This window comes from Poecilia formosa, unplaced genomic scaffold (assembly GCF_000485575.1).
Source record: "Poecilia formosa unplaced genomic scaffold, Poecilia_formosa-5.1.2 Scaffold276, whole genome shotgun sequence".
Taxonomy (NCBI): domain Eukaryota; kingdom Metazoa; phylum Chordata; class Actinopteri; order Cyprinodontiformes; family Poeciliidae; genus Poecilia; species Poecilia formosa.
The window spans coordinates 9,282-27,681 of NW_006800215.1; the positions used below are offsets into that span (position 1 = coordinate 9,282).

Consider the following 18,400-nt stretch of genomic DNA (forward strand, 5'->3'; position numbering starts at 1 on the left):
GTGCATTTATAACATAAAAATCCACAAGAAGCACAAGAAAATGGCTTTTAGACAGCTGTCCACTGTAGTGACCACTATGCATGAAAGGGTTAATAAGCCATTATTACTATTTCTACAAGAAAAAAAGTCTTAAAATGACAATAATATTGTTTATCCCAATCATTTCTGGGACAATTTATGGCTCATCAAAATTTGTCCTCATGACAGGCCTCGTTCCCGGTGAGAGTTTGTGGATTGGCGCTACCTGAAAGTGACGGGGGAAATCCGTCCCATCAGGGCGTAGGCCGTGACACTCTGTAGGTGAAACAGACCGCCGTCAAAAAGCAGCAACAGGATAACATCCTGATTGAACAAGAAGCTCTGTCCACTCTTTCCAGCTGCCGGGACGTCCTGGAAACATGGAGACAAGAGTCATTAATTATTCCATCTGTACTTTTTCAGTCTTATCACTCATCAGTGGAGCACTTTGACCTCAGCAAACAGAGCTGGGCTGATACATCGCCCAGCACCCTGTACCACATCATGTTTTCAGATGTTGTCACTTTATAATCAAAACCTTCAATGAGATTTTATCTGAGCAATTTTGCGGTACAAGGACAGCTACACACGATGTTCACATGATGTGTGGCAAGCATTTCAATTTGTTTTAATAGAATTTTAATGTGACTACGGCCTCTAAAGATATTTAATTAGCTGCATCGACAATTCAGATGAAAATAAATAAGGGAATGTGTGTTTACTCACCAGGAGGAACAGCCAGGCAGGGATCAGCATAATGACTGCTGCTGCACTGGTGTAAAACTGCAGTTCCGGGGGGCTACGAGAATGGCAACACTGATTTAGAGAGTCTTTAAAACACAATGTTAAAAATGAGGTGATCTTTAATTCTTCTACCTAAATCTGTACGTGTCCCCACTCAGCAGTTTCTTGGAGAAAACGTTCTGCAAGCTGGGATAGAGAGATAAGCGGTTAGTTAAAGTGTTCACAGTTGAGAAGCGGCTGCGTGGAGCTAGCGCTGGGGCAGAGACCAGTCCATGATGTTAGTGGAGAGCGCGGCGCAGAAACCGAGCATGTTGAAGCTGATCTCCGACGCCGTGCAGAGGGCCAGGCCAGCCATGACAGGAAACAGGGACAGGTTTACCCAGAGGCCTGAAGATGGGAAAACAAATAAATGAGTCACCGCTCAGGTTATCTGCAGGTTTCAGCAAGTCAGATTTAAGACTTTTTAAAGCCCCTTTTAATGCCACATTGAATCAAAGACAAAATATACATATGTAAATAAAGGAGATGGCTGGGAAATCCAAAAGAGTAGCAACTGTAACATTTCTGGGGTCTGTTTGTGGCTCATCACACTGAATATGGCTCTCTACAGCCTAAACTCCCCAGAGTGTCATAATTAAAAGTTTCTTTTTCTGTTTTTTTTGTTGTTTTTTTTGTACTGAATATACTCAGCCTCGCGGAAACAAACGTCGTCCAGCCAGCTGGTAATAAATTTGCAATTACTCATGATGTGCGCAAAAAAGCCAGCTAACTAACTAGCAAGGGTACATTAGCAGGTAGTTAGCATTAGCCTAACCTGCCTCCAGTCACAGAATGCAGTGAATGAAGAGGTCTCACATTTTTGCCCGACAGAAAACTACATATACAAGATTAATTAGTACTGACTCGTATTTGACGTATTTAAACTTTAATTTTTTTTTTTATTAATGTAAGACATTTTAAGGCCTTCATTTTAGGTACATTAATTTAAAATGTTTAATTACAGGATGTGCAGACACCTCCACTGCTACTTTCAGGATGAAACCTGGTTTCTCTTAGCCAATGGCCTGGCATAGAGAGACACTTCTACTTCAGTGAGCATCCTGAAGTTATTCTGAGTCGCTATCGTTTACTCTGATCAAAGCTGCTGTAGAGCTTCAAGATTCCACTTTATTTACAATTTGCTCAGCTGTCTATCAAAGGCTCTCCTGCAGATAAGGGATGTCAATATATATATATGTCAACGTGACTTTGCACATCCCTCAGGTTGAGTGGCCTAACAAATGAAATCTGATGTCATTCTGATTATGAAAGGAGCAATCCCTTAGCCAAATAGAAAACAAAGCCTGATTTACTACAGTAAGAACATGTTTGTTCACCTGTGTATTCTCCAAGGATCAACCTGGACATGATCACAGTAAAAATGGGCGCCGAGCTCTTCACCGTTTCAGCGAATGACACCGCCACGTTCTTCAGACTCACCAAACCCAGAACCACGGTGGTGAACCTAACAAGAGCACAGACAATGCAGCTGAGTGATGACTAATTTGCATTTCTGAAGATTGTATCGGTAATGTAATGACGCTCTCGTCTGGTTTTGCAATTCCAAAGCAGGTAGTCGATATTTGCATATGAACACCTTCATATGTTCAAGTGTTCACGTGGCTCAATGACAAAGGCGAGCACCTCATTAGTCCAACAAAGAGCATGATCATGATGAAGTTGGATGGATATTCAGATCTGGACTTGTGCTGGTAGAGGCAGCAGGGAATGAACATCTTCAGGCAGCCTATGATGGTGGTGGAGAGCATCTGAACAGCACCTGCAGGAGCAAGAAGAAACGGTGAAAGCTCGAGTCGCTAATGGAGATGTTAAATACAACTTCACTCGGCAAATTTAGGAGCTTTTCTGTATATTCTAACAATTGACAGTTTATAGTAGCTTGCAGAGGTAACGTTACAGCAAGAACCTTCTGTGTATTGTGTGTGTGTGTGTGTGTCACATAAACAAAAACTGATTAAGGAAGGCCAACAGCCCTTACAGAGGGAGCAGAATGAGGAGAAGAATAATCTTTGCTTCACTTGGTGTCACCCCGAAGGTGAACTGAGTGGAGCCCAGTGAATGTCTCTCTGTATCTGTTCCATTTGATTTGCAACGTCTTGATCATTTTTGGCATTAAAGCCTGTTTTATGCTGAAACAAATCTCACTATGTCTCAAGGTAATTTACACCGAAGCGTAAACAAACTGGTAAACAAACCTGGGTGGTGCACAAAAGGGAAAATGGGTCAACTACAGCAGTGTTCTACACAGCAGGAAGAAGTTAAGCTGAAATGTAACAAAATCTTATGTTTTGAAAATTTTCTCTCACACTCACACACTCTGTACAGCTCGGTGTGAGAATAAAATGCAAATTTAACAACAACAAATAAATCCTCCAATATCAATAACTTTTATATATAGCATATAAGACAATCTTTATTTCAATGACACAGATCAATAATTAATTGAACTATTAATAATAATAAATATTCATTACATCGAACAAATCGGCTCGCGGCTGGCATAATATAAGTGGTTACTACAACTTTATTACAAAACTGTGCAGGTAGAAAATCAAGCAGTTTCCAAATTCCAAGTTGAAATTCTAGCATTTTTAAGACTTTCAAGCACCTATACAAACCCTGGCTAATGCCGATGAATGAAACCCAGTGCAATCAAATGCCTTCAAATGTCGCCTTAATCAAACCATAGTCCTAGTCAAAGTCCAGAACTAAATACAACTGAGAATTTTGATGAGGCTTGAACATTGATTCAAACTTATGTTCCTCAGAACAAAAAGAAAATCCTTTGTAAAAATAAATAAATAAATAAATAAATAAAATGCAAGGTGTTAGCTTAGCACTGATTAGCCAGGTTTAAACTCATTCCTTACCCAGCATGCTGGGCTCCCCCTCGAGCAGCGACAGGATGTACTTGTTGAGAAACAGGGTGCAGAAGCTGAAGAAGTACCAGAGACCCAGATAGGACAGGGAGCGCCAGTTCCACACGCCGGACTCCGCCTCGATCACCGTGGTTTCTGTAACCGTGATCTTCAGCACCTGCTCCCCCGGCAGGCTCTCGCTCCGGGCCAGCACCACCCGCTCCTGCCGGGTGTGGAACGGCGACAGGAAGTGCCAGAGCGAATGCTTGGCCGGCTGTTTGTTGCCCTGCATCTCACCTGCTGACTGGGTGGATTCACGGGGGGACTGGTGCACCTGATGAGCGGCTTTGATGGTTAGTTCATATTCTGACGAACAATGGAAATCATGAGCCTCCTGAGTCTCCCTGTGATGGAATTAAAATAATTTGTTAATTGAAATTGTAAAAACAAAATTTTCGCATGCACAAAAAAACAAAATGACACAAAAGTATTAATATCCCCTTAAATTTGCCATACTTTGCTGTGCTGCAACCTCACACTTTAATTTATTGGGGGATATATGTAACAGAAAAAGCAGTGCACGATTGTGATGCTGAGGGAAAAGGATGAATGTTTTTTTGTTTTTTTTAGAAATATCTTACATATGTTGGGGTGCTGTGTTGACGCAAGGGTAAAAGCACATCCCACATACTGAGGCCTAGTCCTTGATGCTGATGGGACAGGCTCGAGTCCGGACTGATGACCTTTGCTACATGCCTTCCCCTTTCTCTCATTATCCACTTTCCTCTCAATTCACTATCAAATAAAGGCCACGAAAAAAAAAAAACTTAAAAAAAAAAAGTGTGGTGTGCCCTGAACAATCTGTTCCCCCAGTAAAAGGTAGACACTGCATCAACCTAGAGGGATGCTTTTTATTATTATTATTATTATTATTATTATTATTACAGATGTATGGACCACGTGTCACGTGTCTTTTCTGTTATTACAACCATGGAAGATGGATGGAGCTAATTACAGGACAGCCCTGGACGAAAACCTATGAGAGGCTACAAAAGACTTGAAACTGGGACAGAGATTCACCTTCCCTCTTTAAGTTGACCCTAATTATAGATTTGGGTATACAACGGAGTGGCTCAAATTAAAGCTTATTCATGTGTCAGAATGGTCTGGTCAAAATCCAGTTGTAAATCAAATTGAGAATGTGTGGCAAGACACATGTTCTTATATTTTTAAGCTCTAAAATTTGCGAAGAAAAATATACAACATTTAGTTTTTCTATTTGTGTCAGCCTGGAAGACATGACTCAAAAAATCCGCAACTGTACGGACACTGAAATATAATAAAGTGTGCATTTAATAACGGAACTGAATCCAAATGTAAACCACACTGCCAGATTTGTTTTTGTGTAAAATGTATGGACCACGTGTCATTTGTCTTTCCTTTTATATGAAAAAGAAAAGCACACGAGCTTTTGTAACGTGAACACAGATCATTTTCAGGGTGACATTTTTCTTTTTTAAACAATTGAAATGCTTTGTTGACAGCTGTATTTAAAGCAGAACGTTTCCTTCGTTTAATGAAGTCGTTGAAAATTCTTGTGTCGTTAATTCTACTAAAGTGAATTTTAGGAGCACCTCCCCACGTTATTACTGTATGTTTGTATTTATTGGCTTTATGAAACTTATAAAATCAGAATGCGACCAAACAATAAAACTGTAAACCGACAATCAGATATTTTGATAAAGCTTGAGTGTTAAACACCAAAGTACGGAATTACACCCAGTTCTAACGGCGGAACTTGTCAAAATAGCAATTGAATGAGGGCAGTTGGCGTTTTCGGTAATAAAAACCTTACAGCCAGAAACCAAGCTCTTACCTCTGGGTAAATCTGGTTGCTTCAGCTTTGACTGCAGAGCCAGCTGCTCTGTAGAGGTTTTCCAAAGGAGGAAGCTGCACATTAACGCTAGCTAGTTGTCTTTGTTTTCTGCAACAAAGGGAGTGCCTCCTCCCATTAAAGCACCCGCCATGTTTACTACGCTACACTACATGACGGAGCAGTAACTAAACCCAACCTCGGTCCCATCAGAAAACGTGCGGCTCACTGAAGGTAACAGGTTGTTAGGCACCTTAGGTTGAGACGTGGCTGCTAGCAAATTACACGCTGCGTCAAGCTTGTGTCAAACAGCCGAAACAGAGAGGAAGTGATGATATTTTAACTAACCGTTTAAATTAAGGTAACTGCTTAACAGAAAATCACTGAATTAAATATATACATTTTATTATTCCACCAGAACATGTTTTGTTCAGAATGAAAATGTGTAATACTATAAAGTCAGTGAACGTAACAAAACAAATCAAAGCGCTTTTATTTTTGTGATCAGCATAACTCACATCCGGTACAGTTTACAACAACTTGTCACAGCAATGTTAGAAAGTCAAATGCCCGACATTTGTTTTTGATTTTTTTTTCTAATTTATCATGCCTAATCTGAATCTAAAGTTTTATCTGACGTTAAAATTAAATCACTGTCTAAAAAATGTAAAGTATTTTGCATCTTAGCAAAAAATATATTATAATTCCACGTATTGACCACTAGAGAGAAGTAAAAGCGTAAAACTGTCCTTTAAAAATAATTTTACTCTTTTTAATGATACAATTTCTTTATTATTATTTTTATTATTATTTATCAAAAAAGACTATGATGACGTCCAAAAAATACATAATAAGAAAAAAACCAAAACAAACCAAAACAAAACAAAACAAAAAACAGCATAAGAAACACATTGTTGGAAGTACAAATTTAAAAATCCCGATAACACAAATGGTAACATTGATGCATTTCAGGCTAATCAAACATAATTTAATGATGATTAAAGCTGACAAAAAGGCAAAGTGGTGGCCAATAGCAGCAGGGGGAAATGTACCCATCTCATGTTTAGAATTAAATTGCTTCTTTGTGTGCTTTGGAGTTTCTGTGCTGTTTAATTTTTTTTGTGAAGCGATAAAAGCTGGGTAGCTCTTGAATTGCTACAAAATGGAGCCGTGTTTCCCTCAGCCCACTGGCTGCAATGTTGACAACTTCAGATGCCATTAGACCTAAATTCTGAACATCATGGCATGGAGTGCATCCCAGTTTTCCATGTCTGGCATATAACCATTCATTTTAGCTTTTAAACTGGTTCTATTGATCCTGTGTCCAGACAGAGGGATAATCAGTAGACCTAGCATCATGACCTGATTTTTCTGAAGATTCTGCAGCTTCCACTTCTCTTCCTAACATGGCGCCTCCTCACCCTGACTCTCATACTGACAGGAGGAACCACAGAGCTCTGTTAGGTTAAAAGCACATCTCCTGAAGTTGGGATATTTTGCCTCCAACAGATTCCAGAGAAATCACCTCAAACCAGAAGTTGAACTGGATTTTGTTTCAATGTCATTTGTGAATGTTAGAGCCTCATTTTCAACAGTGGAGCTACAAAGGTTGAAAAAGGTTATCATTTTGGAGAAAGTCTCATCAACATCAATATTTCCACTAAATAAGAGACAAAAACATTTGTTTGATAGAAGAAAAGCCTCTCAGACTCTGAGCTCAAAACAAGATGCCAGACAGCACCAAACAACGAGTCAGAGGAGGACGTGTGGGTCTCACGAACAGCACGAACAGTTCAGAAACAATAATGAAATGGGGAAAAAGCTATTTGTTAACCGATTAAGTCGTGTTTTAGATTGTTCTTGAAAAACTAATCAGTCATGGCTGATTAGTGGGTTCACAACGGCTGCACAGTGAACCCTAATGTTTTAGGGGTAAGCAGTACCCGACCGTATCCGCTTACTTTCACCCCTGCAAATGCTTCAAACAAGGGTTCACTAGACATTATTGCCTTTTTACTTTTTACTTTTACAATTAAACCAAAAATTATCCATACCCTTGAGTTTTTTATTTTTTATTTTTTAAACCAAAATGTCTCTTCGGTAAGGACAGCTACGTTTTGTAATGTATGAATAAAAATATTTAGAAATGTATTGTAAAAAATAATTGTCTGGACATTGATAAGTAACATTGGCTTGGAAAATATTTGATATTGGGCCATTGTGCTCTGTATGAAAAAATTCAAAGTTCTAACAGTGGAGGCGAAAAAGTATAAACTCTTTTATATTTATCCATTAACAATTTATAAACATAATTAAATTACATCTTAAATCTTTTGCACGGTATTGAATTGTACTGCTTCTCTGTGTCCACTAGGGGGCAGGAGCACCTCTGGGCAGTGGAGGAAGAACAAATACAGGGAAAAAAAAAAAACGTGACGAAGAGTTTTTCCTGTGAATCTTGGAGTAAAATGTTAAAGGAAGCCCGAGTAGATCGGGGTTGGTCACGGAGGTTAAAACAGGTCGCAGGAATGTAAAGTCCGGGTTCGTCCGTGGGGAAATGGACGAAACAAGGTCAGAAGCTTCATTTATGCATTTATTTACCATTTTGTCATGACGTCTGCTGCGTACTGAGTAAATATCAGACAGAAACTGTTCGGATATTTGTGGATGCCGTCTTGTTTTCCTATGATCAAGTTATAACCGCTCACAGCTGCTCAGCTAACAGCAGCTCAGTGGAATATAAACAGTGAGAAACAGTCAGCTGGGAAATTCAGACTGTACTGTAGGGAAATGGGAGTCATGTGGATGGAAATTAAGCTAAAAACTACGTTAAAACACGTATAGATGTCTTCTTCTTAGTCATTGCTGAATGTGGAAATCATTCCTTGAATGTTGAAATCATGAGGAAGTCCAGGGTGTGTTAAACGTGTGGTTTTAGGAACTGGGAGTGTTGCAAGAAAATAAAGAAAGATGTGACTCGTGTAATACAGTCTCTTTATATGTAAGAAAACATAGAGTAAATTGTCCTCTAATCAAAGTGTTATTATTAAAGATAATAACAATAACGACCCTAGCTATGATTTTCTTACAACTTTCCATGGACGGAAGTCCCGGGGGGATTTAAGGGGGTCCGGACCCCTCCAAACTTGGAAAAGTCTAGAATAAAGCTTGAACTTTGGGTATGAAAAATGTTTAGGAACCCAAGGATTTTCTAAACCACTCAAGTATCTCTGACTGAATTAGACATTCATGCATAAAAATGCCAAAGTTGTCAAATTTATGTTTTCGCATCCACCTGAATAATGTACAGTTGCGCCACTGCGGGCAGCTGGTAACAGAAATCTGCAAAGCAGGTGAATACTTTTACACTGTGTTTTCTACAGCAATCTAGAATGACTGTGTAGATGCAATATTTAGTAAGCTGTAATATATAAAAGTGCAACGTGTTCACATGTTGGATGAATGGACTCGTCATAACTGGGCTTGTATTGTTCAACCTTAATATCAAATTATGATTTGAAGGGCAGCCGTGGCTCTGTGGGTAGAGTAGTCGTCTTGTGATCGGAAGTTTGCAGGTTTGGTTCCAGCTTCGTCCTGCCACATGTCGGTGTGCCCCAAATTAACCACTCAAAGCGCTTTGAGTGGTCAAAATGATTAGAAAAAGCACAATTTAAGTTCTGTCCATTTACCATGATGCTTTTCTGACATAGTGAAAATTAATTTGGGTTCTGCTCAAGTGAAGAAGAGTTTACAAGTTTTTTTTTTTTTTTGCCTTTTTAAGGTTTTACTTAAGAGAAAATCTGACATTTTCAGAATGTGTTGACTTTTTCAGTCCGTTGTTGGCCAACCAGCAGCACCAGAGCCCAGATCTTCTGTCTCCGAACCTGAGGCCGAGACACCAGAGTCTGATTCCGACGCCATGTGGACCGGTGAGCAGATCTGCCTTTTACACCAACACAATCTCCCTTCCCCCCCTTTCACGGCCCGTTTCAGACTCTCCGTCCCCTCCGTCCCCTCCGTCCTGCAGATAAAGTCGTGGTCGGAGCTGTCCACCCTGGTGAAGACCTACTTCTGCTTCACCATCGTGTCCCTGCTGGCGCTGCTCGGCCTCACCGTGTCCAGCATCTACAAGCAGCACAAAAACACTGATGTTTCAGACGAGGACAACTTCACGGTGTCCCTCATCCAGCTGGTCGGGATATGTGAGTGCTTCACGTTTGCCTGACGCCAAGGAGCGGGGCGGTCGCTGCGATCGCCTCCGCTCGGAGTTGAAAACACAAGTCCTGCTGCTGTAATCGTGTGGTGCAAACCGTGGAGGAGGTGAACACAGAGGGACGCTGGTGTCTTCCTGTGCTCACTCTGATGAAAGAAAAAAAAAATTCATCCGCCCGTTCAGACCAGAATGAAGTTTCACTTCTCTACTGCCCTCGTTTTCCACAAACACTTTCGGTTTCTACGTTTTGGTTTCCACAAAGCAAGAGCCTACTTTGCCGCATCCTAAATAATTCCTCATGAATCTGGTTGCAGTGACGCAAAGAGGTTATTTTACACACAAATGAAGAGACTGGAGCAAAGAGACTCATTTCGAAAGCTCAAAAAGTTCAACTCGATTAGCCAACTTAAACTCACAACTGAACTCCAAGTCTGCTTGGAACGACAGTTTCCTCTTTCTCCGCTGTCCTCATCAGGAACCCCGAGCTGCCGGTAAACTTTCACAGTGAAACCAGAACAAGCACCATAAAAATAAATTATTCTATGCACTCAGAATGGTGGAGACGAGCGCCGCCATTGTATTTTCATAAGCAAAGTCGAAAGTCCAGGATGAACAGCAGTCTAAAGGAGGAACTCGAGGGGAGTGGCGCTCTAGTAATTAAGTTTCTGCTCTTTGTTTTATGCTGCACCATAATCAACACTAATGACATTCATGGAAACGAGCTGCTGGATCATTTCGACTGGTTCAGTTTAGTTTCTGACGTCCAGATCAACCTTTGCCAAATATAGGCATAAACTAGTTCTCTGTGTCTTGTAAAAATATTCACACCTCAAACATTTTTCATGTTTTAATTCATTATTACCAAAAACTTCCACGTGTTTGACTTTGACTGTATACGAAATAGTTTTGATGCCTCGTATTTTGCATTTAGGACTGAAACGATTGATCAGATGAATCTTGATGAATCGGTTATTCAACTGTAGTATATACAGACTCAAAACAAGGCAATTTAATGTAAAAAAGAAACATATTCAGAGCAGTAATTAAGTGAAAATTGTACAAAACATATGTGCATTTTGCATTTAAGATATAAATACTTTTGTCTGTTGATATGTTTTGCCCAAAACTCCTAAAGTTGCTATTTTTATCAAATGAACTATAGGAATGCTGTGTTGTTGCCTTTTAGGCAATAAAATCTTTATTTGTTTTATTTAAGAATCTATTTAAATGATTTGTATCTTTAATTTATTTCTAATACTGCAAAGAAAATAATAATCAATAGGCTAATCGGTTACTAAAAACAAAACCATTATTTGCAACCAAGCATCTTTAGAAGAAACCTAGTTGGTATTTACAGTCATGTTCAATGAATTATAATCAATGTTATGAAGAGTCTCGCTTTCCAGATTAAAAGTTCTTTGAAAATAAATAACAAATATTAAGTAGTGCACTTTTCATTAAGCCCACATTTTTAAGAATAGTGTTTTATTCATCTGATGTAATATTCTAATTTAAAATGTCATGTTTTCATTAGCTGTAAGTGGAAAATCATCATAATTAACAGGAAAAAAATGCTTTCCGACATCCATCTGCATATAATCTACATATCATTTCACCGAGTGAAAAAGTTTTAATTCATTATTACCAAATGAGATCTCGATGTGTGAAGCTGAAGCTTTGGGGGTTGAAGACAGATTTCGGATTTTCATTTGCAAAAGATTCTCAAAACCACGTTTCATCAGAAGTCAAACAGAACGAACTACCAGAAAAACCTTCAGCGCAACTTTACGAGACAGCAGCAGGACGGCGAACCGAACAGGGACGTTCATTTATTTTTTTTATCGACTTCTCAAACATAAAAGATGAGAGCTCCTCCTCCTCCTCTGCTTCCCCTCAGTGTTCTGCATCTACTACATCAGCCGTGGCGTGCTGCAGGAGAACCGACAGGAGCTGGTGGCGTTCGTGCTCAGCGTGCTGGTGGTCATGATCCGATCGGTGGTCAACTTCTCCGTGGTGGGCTCTAAGGGCAAACAGGAGGTGCTGGTGAGTCGCTGAACACACCGTTAAGGCTGGGAGTATCACATTTGTCAACATGAATAAATCATCTTCAGCTTAGAGGGTAAATAAGGAAAGAAAAGATGATATCAGAACGTTAACAGGCAAACCACATCTCTATGAGAAATGTTGTCCTCTTTGTTTCCATCAGCTGATTACCCAGAATCCCACGCTTCCAGCTGTTTTCTAACACATTCATGAAGCATCACTACAGTCCTGTTAAAACGCGCTGCAGACCTCGTTGGCCTGGTTGTGGCCAGTGGTTGTGATTCAACTGAGCCAAATCGGTGAAAAATAATCCTGGACAACAACATCTGCCCATCAGTTGGTGGCGTTTAGCTTAGATGTTCAACAGCAAACGATCGTCTAAATAGCTTAAATAAACCAAAATGTTTGTACTTCGGCTGGACTAGACAACATTTGGGGCAAAATCCAATTAAAATGTTGTGGCTTAACCTTAAACAGGTTATTTAAAAACAAAAAACAGTGGACGATTTTAAAACTCACCAGTTTTAAATAGCAAACATCTAAAAACATTTTTGGTTTTACTTCTCCCCCTGATTTATTAAACTTTATAGTTTAACAGTGTAATGTTACAGAGGGAGTGTTCTTCTGGGATTTTGTTTTCTTTCTTTGTCTGTGACAGTTTTTCGCCTGAATTTTCCTGTCCATTTCTAAAGCACACACACATTACAGTAACAGTGTACGGGGGGAAGTAAAGGACAAAAATGAGATGCATCAGGTCTCAGAAACAAGCCTGGATCTGTCTCTGGATTTATCTGATGATCCAGTCATCTCTTTGTGGATCAGCTGCTAGTAAGAAAGAGTCCAAACATCTGCGCTGAATTCACTTCTTTAATAAGTTTAGACCCCACAGCCTCTTTTTCTGCCTTGATAATTCACAAGTTAGTGTTTTGTGTTTTTACAAAAATCATTGGTGTGAGCATCATCAGTTATTTGACTGACACTAAAATCAAAGACCTTTAGAAAATCTGGAGAAGTATTAACTTCTTTAACATTTTATAAGAACTCCTAAACACAAGAAAAAAAAAAGTACTTGTGTATAATAAAAGTAAGGAGATTCATGTTGGGTTGAGTATATTTCCATGTTATAAAAATACTTCTTGACTATTCTCATACCACGAGGAACTGTGAATTATGGTAAATATGAAGATATTTACATATTTAAACTGTGTGGCTAAAGATTTTTCCGCTTTCTGGATATCAAAAGACTGAGTTCAAGTTTGTTACCGTGAAAACGTTAGCAGCGCAAGCAAGACTCGACACATGGACGACGTTGGCGAGGCAGACGGCAGAGTTTGATTCGGATACAAACAATAATAATATCTTAGAAATAACATGAAGCTGAATTTAAATTCAGTTAGTGGATACTTCCACTTTCTGTAGACGGAAAAACTTCCACCTTTGAACGAAAACCCTACCAAACTTAACCCAGTGTGTAGAAACCGTTTACATAATGTTAAAAGGTGTTTTTGGTGAATAAATGCCACGTGAATGTGCTACACGCTCACGGTTGGGTGACGGTGTGTTTCGCAGTACGCCAGTTTTAAATAACGAGCATCTACCGTGAAATTCACTGTTACCCAAAAAGAGAATGCAGTTTTTACAAAAACACTTTGTGCTCTCACTTTGAACCTTTTTGTGTCTTCACCTTTTTCCTTCTCCTGATTGCAGCCATCATGGTACTACTAAGAGCGGCGCTCTGCTGAGCTGCTGTGTGGAAATGTCTGAGGAACACATGGAACAGGTTGAGACCACGAGACAAGCTTAGAACGGCTTGCAGTGAATGAAGTGACTAAACTTCATTTAGTAAATGTTGCCATCGCAACTCGTCTCAAGTTAACCCAGCCATGAAAACATCTGCAGGTTTTCTGTTTTAGTCAGAATCACGACCTGGTTCGACAGAAGAAACTTCGTGCCGTCTGTCTGAAGACTGGAGGCTCTTTGTTAGGACCATCGTAAACGTGCAGCTCGTTTCTCAGCCGCTGAGTTTTCACTGTGTTCCCCCCCTTACCGCCTGTTGTGGGTTTTACTCTTTTTATTCACGCTTGTTAACAGATATTTACAGAGTAAATGCAAAAGGCAGTTTTCAAATGACGATTGAATTTCCTGTCAGCCTTGAGCAGGAACCTTCACCAACCTTTATTAGAAGAATTGTTTTATTGTCCTTGTCAAACGACGTTTTGACTAAAGTCAAAAGGGTTGGAGACAGCTTTTTATTTGTCTTTCTCACTGTTTGCGTTTTAATGATGTTTTTTCTCTCTTTTTTAAAACTCTTTCTCACATGCTGTTCTTATTTTAATTATGAAAAGCACTTTGAAATGTCTTGCTGCTGAAATGTGCTATACAAATAAAATTTGATTGATTGATTGATTTTAGTTAAACCACTTTAGGGACGTGGGGGGTTCAATCATAAATGCCCTGTTTAAAGGTCATGCTATAACTTCCAATATGGTTTAAGTCTAGACTTTGACTAGACCATAGCAAAACCTTCACTATTTTTGGCCTAAAGAAGAGGACTTGCTGGTATGAAAATGCCTTGATGGTCAGAAACATGGGAGTCTGACAAAAAAAATAAAAAAACAGAAGAACTCTGTAAGAGGGAGCAGATACTTTTTTCACACTGTATTCGAGCTAAAATGGCACAGTTTTATTTTTAGAATTAAAATTTCATTAAAGCGTCACCAACATCCTGTTCTCAGTTCATCATTGAACGGGCTGCTAGTCTCCTTTCTTCCACTTGGCGTCGCTGTTGCTCCGCGTGGATCTAAAGTGAAATTTGAGCGTTTTAAAAACTTCAGGTTGATCTTTTTGTCTCGTCTCGCCCATTTATCTGGTGGTAGTCATGGCGATCTGACACATACCTCTTTTTTTTATTTATTATTTTCAATCTGTTTGTGACAAACAGTCGCCGCCCTTCATGCGGAGACTGCTCGTCACAAACAGAGAGCTCCAGGAAACGCTGCATGCTTGGCATTTCTGGCTGCAGGGCTCTGCCTGTTCGCTTGCAGATTGACAGACGTGCATCTTTAAAGGAATAGTTAGGATTTTTTTCTTTTAAATGTGGATCATGTAGAGCTGCCATTAGCAGTCAGTGTTAATTACAGTAGGCAGTCACCTGGGTGACCTCTGCGTCTCCAAACTCGGGTGGCTCCGACTGCTGCAGGGAGGATGCCGACTTCTCAGAGCCTCTCCACAGAAGTTTAAAAATACACATTTATTTCTTTCTGTTTTGAGGTTTTAAATCAAAAGAGAAACATAAAACATTTCTAAAACACGACTGATCAATCGTGTCGTTGATCCAAAAGAGGATCAACGTCCTCTTTTGGACGTTGATCGATGCACTCGGTTTCCAACGTAATGGTGAGAAAAATAAAACAGTTCATGTTAGTACTGATACTTGTTTCATTCTCTTGTGGAAATTCGATTTTTGTTGTTCAAAAAGAAACGATAAAAAAAGTTGCTTCAATTGACGATGAGTTGATTTCTAAATTAGTTGACGATTATTCAGGTGAGACTAACATCTTAACTTTTTGACCTATGTGCAGAACACCATGATTGGTGATGATTGGTGTAAGACACCCTGAAGCCACCAAACCCACCATGAAAGCTGGGATTTAGGAAACCGGGATGCCTGAGTCGGATCGTTGAGTACCCAGCGCACCGGAGCGACGGAGTTCAAAGCTCCCGTTTGTGTTTCAGGCTCGCTTCGTGTGCATCATGTGCCTGGGCTTCATACACGTGTTCTGCACCACGTTCCTCATCCAAAGGCCCAACATGATGGCGTTCCGTGTGGGCGGGGCCCTGGAGAGCATGCAGGAGCAGTACTTCCTCCTCAACCTCTGTTTCTCCATGGTGACCTTTGACCTGCAGGCTCAGGTAAGAGTGCCGGATTAAACCGCCTCCTCGGCTTGTTTTTTCCTCAGCGTTGCTCGTTTGTCACTAAAAGACCTCGGCGGGTTAAACCCGAGAGCTCCTGAGAGCCTCTGGACGTCCAGTTTAGGTTCGTGGACACGCTGCGTTTCTACGAAGCCGGACAGGCCAGGAACCCAAACATGGTCACAGCAGTAATGTATTACGAATGTCGTCCTTCTGGTTCCGTGACGTGCCTGTTAAGAAAACAAGGATACGGCACATGTAGCGGCGGCCATGTTGGGCCTCTGGCACGTCACGTTCCGACCTCTCGCACCGTTGGACTCTTTCTGAATACGCCGTGTCATGTCTGACGTGTCTGTGCGATGTTTCCAGCTGTGTCTGTGCATCCTGATCGCGACGTCGGACTCCGCCATGTCTGCTGCCAACACCATCATCCTGGGAGTCGGAGTGTTCTGGGCCTTCGTCACCGCCATCGTCGGAGCTGTTGCGGTGAGAGGGGATGATGATGATGATGGTGATGAAAATGTGGAACGCTGATCAGCTGCAGGATGATAAATGTTGAAAAAGACTTCTAGGACTTTTCAATATCTTGCCTTGAATTTGTTCTACAAAAGCAAATCTGGAAAGTGTGGCAAGGTTGATAAGTGACCAGCACTCCAAAACATGCTTAAAATTTAATATGGGAGAAAACGGGATGCGGTTTGGATTTGAATTAGTTTTGCCCCGTATTAAATTTTAGGAATATTTTTGGCAGTGTTTGTTAGCCCTAAATGTTTGCAGCTCTTTAGAACCCGTCTATTCTTCCCCCTTTTTTTAACAGAGTTGTGTGCACTGACTTCCTTTCCTATCACATAAAACCTCCATGTACCATATTGGACTGATGGAAACATGTTGTTAAATTGATGAATAATTCAGTAAATCTGCTGAAAAGGGTCAGTTCTCAGCTTTTTCAGTCATTTCTCATATTCTGTATTTTCCTACCAGTACTGATGTAGTGTGGACCCGATCTGACTGAGCACCTGCAGGATGCATCTAGATGAGGCTAAAACTCCAGCGGCATTGCTCTCTACGCCGGAGTCAGAGACGCGGCCGCAGATTTCTGCACAGCCGACAGATCTAGAATAACAACTGAACTGTTTTTCAGGTTTTGAAGGAAGCCAAGGTCCTGGTTTGGGTCTTCATGGTACAGAACCTTCCTCAAGTGGCCTTCTTCATTTACCTGTTGTACTCGGTACGTAGATATGAACTCCTCTAGAGAATGGCTGTGCTTGCTCCCAAGAAAAGCCTGTTTGTGATGGTAAATCTACCCCGAAGGTCCTCCTTAAACACTTTTATTATGAAGGGTTTTGAGGATTTTAATGGCAGTAAACGGACAAAAAAAAAAAAGTCCCAAAGTCGGGTATGGAACAGCAGATCCCACCCTTTGCCTTCCTGAAACACTTCTGGCAGCACGTCTGGCTAATTTCCTCCAAACTCTCTTTTGTTCCTTTACATGCTGCAAGTAAATAAATAAAAAAAAACTGGCTTTACCTGCAAAACTCTTTGCACAGGAAGGAACCACATCCTAGTTCTCGGACGTGTATCCTCACATCTGAGAAATGTTTTCTCTTTGAAAATTTCAGCAATCAAAACTGGAAACAGTCAGAGCCGCAAGAGGCAAACACAGAGATGTAACGTAGTAACGCAGAAACTCGTGGCTCGTTTCTCTCCCAGGTGATAGAGAAGTGGTTCCAGGACCAGACGTACACCCTGGAGGCGGCCACAGTCACCGGAGCGTTGATTTCGCTGCTGATCAAAGGCGTCTTACTGTGGGGCCTCATCAGGCTGGTGCAGAGCTTCGGACAGGGCCTCAGAGAGAGAAGTGAGCTTTAACCTATTTAAGCCCAGCTCTGAAGAATCTCCCGTCTAGCCTCTTATTTCATGCTGTCATGTATTTTCGCTCGTAGTGTTTACGTCCAGCTAGAGGTTCCACATCGGCTGGCCGCTGCATGGAGGACCTTCGCTGCAGCTTCTGCAACCGGGACGATGAATGTGGAGCTCCCACCTTTTATCCAGCATTAACTCTACCAAAGCATTGACCAAGCATTTCATTTACACACTTATTAACTCTAATGAGCTGTTTTATCTAAATTTAGCTTCACCATATTGTCTATTTACAGGATGAAAAATCAGCTTTTTGTACTTGCATTCATACCTTGCGTTCGAATCGGTCGTTGTGCTGTTTTCTAATCTAAATTGTTTTTAGCCTGATTAAAAGTACGGATAATCGGCACATAAATAGCCAAAGGCTTCTTTTCGGTTGGAAATTCTTTTGCCTAATTTTATTTGTGACTTAAAAGTGCTATATTTATGTTTGTTTTCCTTCACCTAAGTCTCAACAGAACTCTGCTGTTGGACTTTATTTGCGTTACAAGTATTCCACCGATCTGCTCTGTTCCTTAAGGAACCGCAAAGAGATTTCTATTTGTACCTTCACTGTAAGATGCACTGTAATATATAAACTGGATGTTGGTATATTTTTTGTAAAATGAGTAACCACTGGTGATGGACTGACTTGCATTTGTTTCATGTACTACTTTTGCTCACTCACAGATTTCTTAACGTCATTCTGCACCTCGACGCGCTCGATGTTTTTATACACTGGATTCTTAATAAAACTCCAAACCAAACCAGGGCTCCTCA

The 18,400-nt window shown here is 40.5% G+C and overlaps 2 protein-coding genes across 3 annotated transcripts in view; one reads left to right on the forward strand and one right to left on the reverse strand.

The window, feature by feature from the left end:
- Positions 1–5,881, reverse strand: part of LOC103151252 (solute carrier family 35 member E2) — an 8,785-nt gene extending 2,904 nt beyond the window's left edge. The window contains exons 1-9 of one of the 2 annotated variants that reach the window (XM_016681304.1): positions 5,557–5,881; positions 4,322–4,459; positions 3,693–4,084; positions 2,446–2,581; positions 2,139–2,266; positions 1,029–1,149; positions 895–948; positions 745–817; positions 245–390 (exon numbers count right to left, since the gene is read on the reverse strand). In XM_016681304.1, the coding sequence (XP_016536790.1) occupies positions 245–390; positions 745–817; positions 895–948; positions 1,029–1,149; positions 2,139–2,266; positions 2,446–2,581; positions 3,693–4,084; positions 4,322–4,362 (1,091 nt within the window). In that variant the 5' untranslated portion in view covers positions 4,363–4,459; positions 5,557–5,881. The remainder of the gene's footprint in view (positions 1–244; positions 391–744; positions 818–894; positions 949–1,028; positions 1,150–2,138; positions 2,267–2,445; positions 2,582–3,692; positions 4,085–4,321; positions 4,460–5,556) is intronic. The other variant, XM_007571207.2, reaches the window with a different exon arrangement.
- A 2,087-nt stretch (positions 5,882–7,968) lies between these two features.
- On the forward strand, positions 7,969–18,387 carry LOC103151253 (uncharacterized). Its single transcript, XM_007571208.2, has 9 exons — positions 7,969–8,124; positions 9,386–9,482; positions 9,581–9,755; positions 11,664–11,809; positions 15,545–15,721; positions 16,091–16,207; positions 16,863–16,949; positions 17,432–17,579; positions 17,665–18,387. Exons 1-9 carry the CDS (start codon positions 8,111–8,113, stop codon positions 17,679–17,681), a joined length of 978 nt encoding a protein of 325 aa, XP_007571270.1. The 5' UTR covers positions 7,969–8,110; the 3' UTR covers positions 17,682–18,387.
- Positions 18,388–18,400: the final 13 nt, after the last annotated feature.

Excerpts from the sequence above, each read along its gene's own strand:
- LOC103151253 (XM_007571208.2), top strand. Across the intron at positions 11,810-15,544 it reads AGGGCAAACAGGAGGTGCTG|GCTCGCTTCGTGTGCATCAT; the intron begins GTGAGTCGCTGA and ends TTTGTGTTTCAG. Across the intron at positions 15,722-16,090 it reads CCTTTGACCTGCAGGCTCAG|CTGTGTCTGTGCATCCTGAT; the intron begins GTAAGAGTGCCG and ends CGATGTTTCCAG.